General features: G+C 45.1%; 1 protein-coding gene across 1 annotated transcript; it reads right to left on the minus strand.

Annotated features, from left to right (window-relative positions):
* Window positions 1-212: 212 nt before the first annotated feature.
* K441DRAFT_622259 (uncharacterized protein) lies at window positions 213-1,917 on the minus strand. The gene is made up of 2 exons (XM_067646000.1): window positions 940-1,917; window positions 213-888 (listed from the first exon to the last, which is right to left on the minus strand). The coding sequence occupies exons 1-2, from the start codon at window positions 1,883-1,885 to the stop codon at window positions 365-367; spliced, it is 1,470 nt and encodes a 489-aa protein (XP_067497404.1). The 5' UTR covers window positions 1,886-1,917; the 3' UTR covers window positions 213-364.
* Window positions 1,918-6,390: the final 4,473 nt, after the last annotated feature.

Genomic DNA, 6,390 nt, shown 5'->3' on the forward strand with positions numbered 1-6,390 from the left:
CTAGTTGGGGTAGAAAAGCTCTGCACGGGCACTTTTATCCTTATCGATTGCGATATTTTATGCATTTTCTATTGGATAAGGATATTTTATGCTCGCTTATTCGCATCATCCAAAACCACACTGCTCGGATATCTTTTTGCGTGAAGCCGTCATAACGGACTAACAATACCAATTTTCAGAAACGGAATTCCTTGTAACTATCTAATGAGATCCCTGCACGTAGGAGCCTTGCCTCTAATTCGCTGAGATGTTAAGAAAGTTATGTCGTGCAGCACCTAGGTAGGCTGAGCTGTGCGGTTGTTTAGCTGAACACCCGAAAACTTGATTCGGTAATCCTCGATAAGAACAGCATGCTACACTTCTCTCATTTAGAATCTGTCTCATCAATCTTCCATCTCACAACCCCGTCCACAGCCCTGCCTTTTCGATACTCATACTTCTTCCTCAACCCTATAATCTTTCGATCCCTCTCTTTTCTCTCCTCCCACTCCAAACCTTCGAAATCACCAACCATATGACTAGCGCAAAGATAGCTGCATACGCCCGCCAATGTATCTGGCGCGCGGGGCAGATGCGGCAACCTACGTCTCCAGAACATCAGAGCGACGAGAGCCAGTGTCATAAGACCTAGGATGCCGATGCTGATGTAGCTACAAAGCTGGAACTCGATCTTGGTTTGCGCGGCGTGTAGCGGGATACCAACTATGGCGATGACAGCGATCTCGGAGAGGAAGGCAATAAAGGCGATAAAGGTAACGAAGGGGTAGCGGTGGCGTAACATCGGAATTATGGAAGTGATGGGGAGGGTGGATTTTGGGAGGAGAATTGTGTGTGCTGGGTGAGCGTTCCCTTGATACAGCTGGGCGTAAGGGGAAAGGGTATGACATTCTGCGCATCGTGTATTAGTAACTGTACGGTAGGAGGAACTGAATCACTAACGCCGTTCAATTCGCTTCCATTGAGTCGCCATGATCGTTGCGGCTGCTGTCATCAAGAACCGGGGACCGAAAGTTTCGCTGTTAAAGAAGTTGTTGAAGCCAGAATTGCCTTTGACAATATAGTATGCTATGACTACTCCTAACAATCCTAAAATGAAAAGACAGAATGCCATGTCAGTTAGCAGTGAGGATAGTTTCCATCCGTTCCTCTGGTCGGGTCCAACGGCAGGGTTGTCCACTGCTGTGTATGATTCGGACTGAGAATAGCTCTGAGAGCTTGTCGACATCGAATCTAACTGGAGCGGCAAAATACCATAGCGCACTATTTCTGGTTCGGTTGTGTATAAACCTAAACTATAGCGTTTGGAGCTAAGAGCACTTTTAATCTCTTCACTAGTCGCTTCGGAGTTGAACTTGCGGAAGTCCTCTACAACATCGGGATGGTGGAGGAGCGAGGCCACCGTGGCTATCGTCGAAGGATCAGAATACACTCCAGTCGATCTTGTATACAACATCTTTGCAATGAAGAGTAGAATGATGGCTGTAAACCCTAAAATCCCTTCCAATACCCTTGCGACTTCTGGATCCACTGATAGACGAGGAAAGCAAGGATTGCTGGTAGACATTCCTGTATTATCACAGCCATAATTCGTGTCTGAAAATAAGGTTTCCGAGGCTAGAGAGGGCACTAAACTAGTAACGACAAAAACGAAGGAAGTCAGAAACATAAGCCAATGGCCTCGGAAGAAACCAGTGACATAGTCGGGGGTAAGAGATGAAGAGAGATAGTAAGCATGGAGACTATCTTTTCCTAAGGCGCCTCTAGAGCTTGCTAATTGAGTAAAAGGTTCAAGGAGTTTAACGTTGAGGTACACGCATTGCCAGATAATCCGAAAAAGCATCGCGATCAGTACTGGAAGATAGCCACCGACGAATACTTTGTACATGGGAAAACGGTAGACGTGGTCGTGGACTTGAGTAATGACTTGGGTCCCATCAGTCGGTGTGCTTGTAGCGGATAGTCCTCGTGTTGTGATGGTTCTAGTCGGCTTTACTACGGTAATTACATGGAGCCCGCCCGTTGCATCCATGGATGTACTAACCTGGAGGGTTACGGTGTGTAGCCCCCCTGTTGAGTCCATAGAAACAGTTGTTGGAGGTTCGGTAATAATTGCATGCAATCCTCCGGTTGAATCGGTTGAAATGCTTAGCATGAGAGCAGTGGTTAAGGTGTGCAAGCCTCCTGTTGAGTCTGTCGAATCGGAGGTCGTCAATATATGCAGGCCACCAGTAGAGTCGGTCGAAATGCTGGCAGGAGGAGGATCTGTGACAGTGAAGATTACTCCTGTTGCGTCAGTGGAGAGCTGCATATTGGGGGGATTTGTGATTGTTTGTAAATCCCTATCAGAGGTAATTAGTTGTAATGCTTGGATCATAATAACGATCCTATGAGGACCGAAAGTACATACCCCTTGGAGTCTGTAGTTACTCTGATATCTGCGCTTGTTGCAATAGAAGGAACTACTACAGCATGCCCTGCAGAGTCCGTTATAACACGAATATCACTTTGAGAGATCATAAGTGAGGCGGGATCAGTTGTTATGGTAATCGGAGGATTGAGTTCTGTGATGGGTAATTGCGTCGTCAATCCTAGCGTTATGGCTACAGTCACTTGCCCAGTAGATACCACTCCCATGAAGGCCGTATCTCCGGCTGATGATCGTAGGGCGTCTGGGGATGTACTAGGATCTGCGTTTGGAATATAGTTAGTTTAATAGGTCTTATCGGAAGTCCCAAGGGATTAGAAGGCCATAATCCAGATCCTAGATTCGTCCGATTCCTATATCCCACTACCTGACCTAATATAACCACACATAATGCGAGCATGCCGTTCTCACTTGAAGGAGATACTAGTAGCGTACCTGGGAGAGACGGGGAGGGCGCATCATCTTGAGTAGAACTTGGAGTTGAAGGTGGTGTTGGCATTGGAATTATCTTTGTGGTGCGCTCGGTGGAAAAGGAAGTAGATATTGTAGGGGCAAAGCTTGCACTACTCGCTGATCTTGGTAAAACAATCGATTGTATGGGAGCTGGTTCGTAATTATGTGTATTTGGGGTCTTTAATCGTGCACTGTACTCATTAAGGGAGCTGCCTTGCTCTGTATAGCTGCTTCTCTTGCTGAAATGAGCTCGGTGTGTTCGTGAAGCATGAGGTACGACATGTATAGTGTACTCAAGAAGAGCAATGAGACCTAGGATAAGGCAAAAAATGGAGAGAAGACTCGGGCGTCGAAGAATCCAGGGACGAAAGCATTTGCGATCTCTGTCCGGAGAACGAACAGCTACATGCTGCAGTCAGCATTGCCTTTGTACGAAATCATGGGTATTTTACGGGTATAGGACACGGAATGGTTGCTGGCTCTTGCCATACTGCGATAATATCCGCGAAGAGATATCGAAACCCAGAAAGGAGCGCAGATATCAAGGGAGATAATAGCATTGAAATGGCTAGAGAACATCTGGTATGGGGCAAAGGGGCTTCGAACTTAGCAACATACCCTGCGGTCGCTCCGGTGAACAATGGCTAAGATGTTGAGGCAACGGCTGCCTTCACCACAAGTTTGAGCCTTCCCGAGAGAAGCTCCTGCAAGAACATGTTATTGGCTAGATCTACCTATTTATCCCTTGCACCGTTAAAATCGCGCCCAGAGTTATGGCCTGAGCTTAACCAATCAAACCCACTTGTTTATGGGCGGTTATAATTCTACCAAACCAAAGAGCCTGCTGTCAATTAATCTTTAGAGCTTACACGCTCAATATATTCCTTCCAGCATAACCCAAATTGATAGAGCGGAATGCGACAGAACTTGCACCCAAATTTAGTACGTAGCTTAGGCTATATTTTGTGGTGGAGGTTTTGATGTTCCTGATGTCGCGCACGGGCCACATGTGCACGGCCGACGACGGTGCAAGGGATACCGTAGCTAAGGGATGTCTTAGCCAATCTACTAGCCAAGAACTACGGGCGTAAACCGCCCATTGACTCGCAAACTAAATATCAGCCTATTCTCCAAAAATGGAACAGCCACAGCCAGATTCATTACGGCGGAGTAGAGTTAAGTTGCTCGGAAGCCCGCTGCATAGCCCCTAAAACTCCAGCTACGACCAGCAACGAAACTGCTATTGAGGATATCTAGCTAGCTCCCGTTTTAAGGTGGTGGTTTGGATTTAAGAAAACGGTAGAATGAGGATGTAATTGGACAATGCCCTAGGATGCACGGAGGCAGCGGTCAAAAGTTCCTAGCCCCCCTACGCCACTAATACGCCACCAATAAGCTAACATGCGGAACGTTAGGTACCCTACGTAAACTTTGACCCGAGTTTAAAAGCTTTAACTTAGAGCCTTATATATAGAGTTTAATTAATATATTAATATAGATATAGATATAAGGTTTTCCAGGGGGAGACCCCCTGGACCCCCCCTCTATAGAGCTTTTACTTAATTTAAAAGTAGTAGTAAGGCTAATGCGCCTTAGTTACTACTAAGTAATATTATCTTACTAAGAGGATCTATTATAGAGACTAAGGCGCCTTACTTAAGTTAGGCTTAATTTAGAAGTAATATAGTCTAATTAATATCTATATATATATATAGATATAAGGCTTTCTAAAAGGAGACCCCCTAGATCCCCTTATAGAGCTTTTAAAAGTAGTAGTAAAGCTAAGGCGCCTTAGTTACTGCTAGGTAGAGCCTTATATAGAGCTTTAGTAGAGCCTCGTGTAGAGCTTTAGTAGAGCCTTATGCGGAGCTTTATATAGAGCCTTGCGCAGAGCTACGTGTAGACGTATAGATGTGTAAATATCCAGCCGTTTGTTCTGGCGATTAATTGCAAAGATATTTATAGAGACGATTGTATAGGCAATTGTATAGGCGTTTAATTAATCGTTCGTACGGGCGTTCGTATAGGCAATTAATTAATTAATTAATGGTATAGACGTTTGTAGAGCTATAAGTAAAGCTATGCATAGAGCTATTTATAGAACCGTTTATAGAGACATTTATACAGGCGTTTAGTTTATTAATTAATTAATTGTATAGGCGTTTATATAGGCGATCGTGTAGATATTTATAGAGCTATTTATAGAGCTATTTGTGTAGACGATTATAGAGCCTTCCTAGTATATTAGTGCTATATATTAGTAGAGATTTAGAGCTCCGTATTAAGCTTTAAGTAGAGTTTTAGGTAGAGCTTCGAGCTTAAGGGGGAGACCCCCTTAGACCCCCCCCCCCCTACGCACTGCATGCTCTATTTACCGCGTAGGCAGAGCTCTTGCAGAGGTTTTAGTAGAGCGTTTGGTAGAGCTTTTGCGGAGCTTCGTGCAGATCTTTTGCAGAGCTTCGTGTAGATCTTTGGTGGAGCTTCGTGCAGAGCTTTAGTAGAGCTTCGTGTAGAGCTTTAGTAGAGCTTTGTCCAGAGCTTTGGTAGAGCTTTATGTAAAGCTTTGGTAGAGCTTCGTGTAGAGCTTCGGTAGAGCTTTATCCAGAGCTTTGGTAGAGCTTCGGTAGAGCTTTATACAGAGCCTTGTGTAAAGCCACATGCAGGCGTTTGCACGGGCGATTAACTGCAGAGACGTTTGTAGAGATGATTGTATAGGCAATTGTATAGACGTCTGATTAATCGATTGTATGGGTGTTTGATTAATTAATTAATTGTATAGGCGTTTATACAGGCAATTGTGCAGACGTTCATAGAGCCGTTTGTAGAGCCGTTCGTGTAGACGATTATAGAGCCTTCCTAGTATATTAGTGCTGCGTATTAGTAGAGCTTTAGAGTTCCGTATTAAGCTTCGAGTAGAGCTTTAAGTAGAGCTTTAAGCTCAAGGGGGAGACCCCCTTGGACCCCCCCTGCGCACTGCGTGCTCCATTTACTGCGTGGGCAGAGCTCTTGCAGAGGCTTTGGTAAAGCGTTTGGTAGAGCTTTTACAGAGCTTCGTGTAGAGCTTCGTGTAAAGCTTCGTATAGATCTTCTATAGAGCTACATGCAGGCGTAGACGTTCATACGGGCGATCAATTATAGAGACGTTTATAGAGACGATCGTATAGGCAATTGTATAGACGTTTGATTGATTAATTATATGGACGTTTAATTGATCGTTCGTATGGGCGTTCATACGGGCGTTTGCACGGGCGATCGTGTAGACGTTTATAGAGCCGTTCGTAGAGCCGTTCGTAGAGACGATTGTACGGCGATTAATCGTATGGGCGGTTATACGGCCGATTGCAGAACCTTCCTAGTATATTAGTACTGCGAGTTAGTAGAGCTTTGGAGCTCTGTATAGGGCTTTAAGTAAAGCTTCGAGTAGAGCTTCGAGCAGAGCTTCAAGGGGGAGACCCCCTTGGACCCCCCTGCGCACTACGTGCTCCATTTACTGCGTGGGCAGAGCTCTTACA

This window comes from Cenococcum geophilum (genome assembly GCF_001692895.1).
Source record: "Cenococcum geophilum 1.58 unplaced genomic scaffold K441scaffold_78, whole genome shotgun sequence".
NCBI lineage: Eukaryota > Fungi > Ascomycota > Dothideomycetes > Gloniales > Gloniaceae > Cenococcum > Cenococcum geophilum.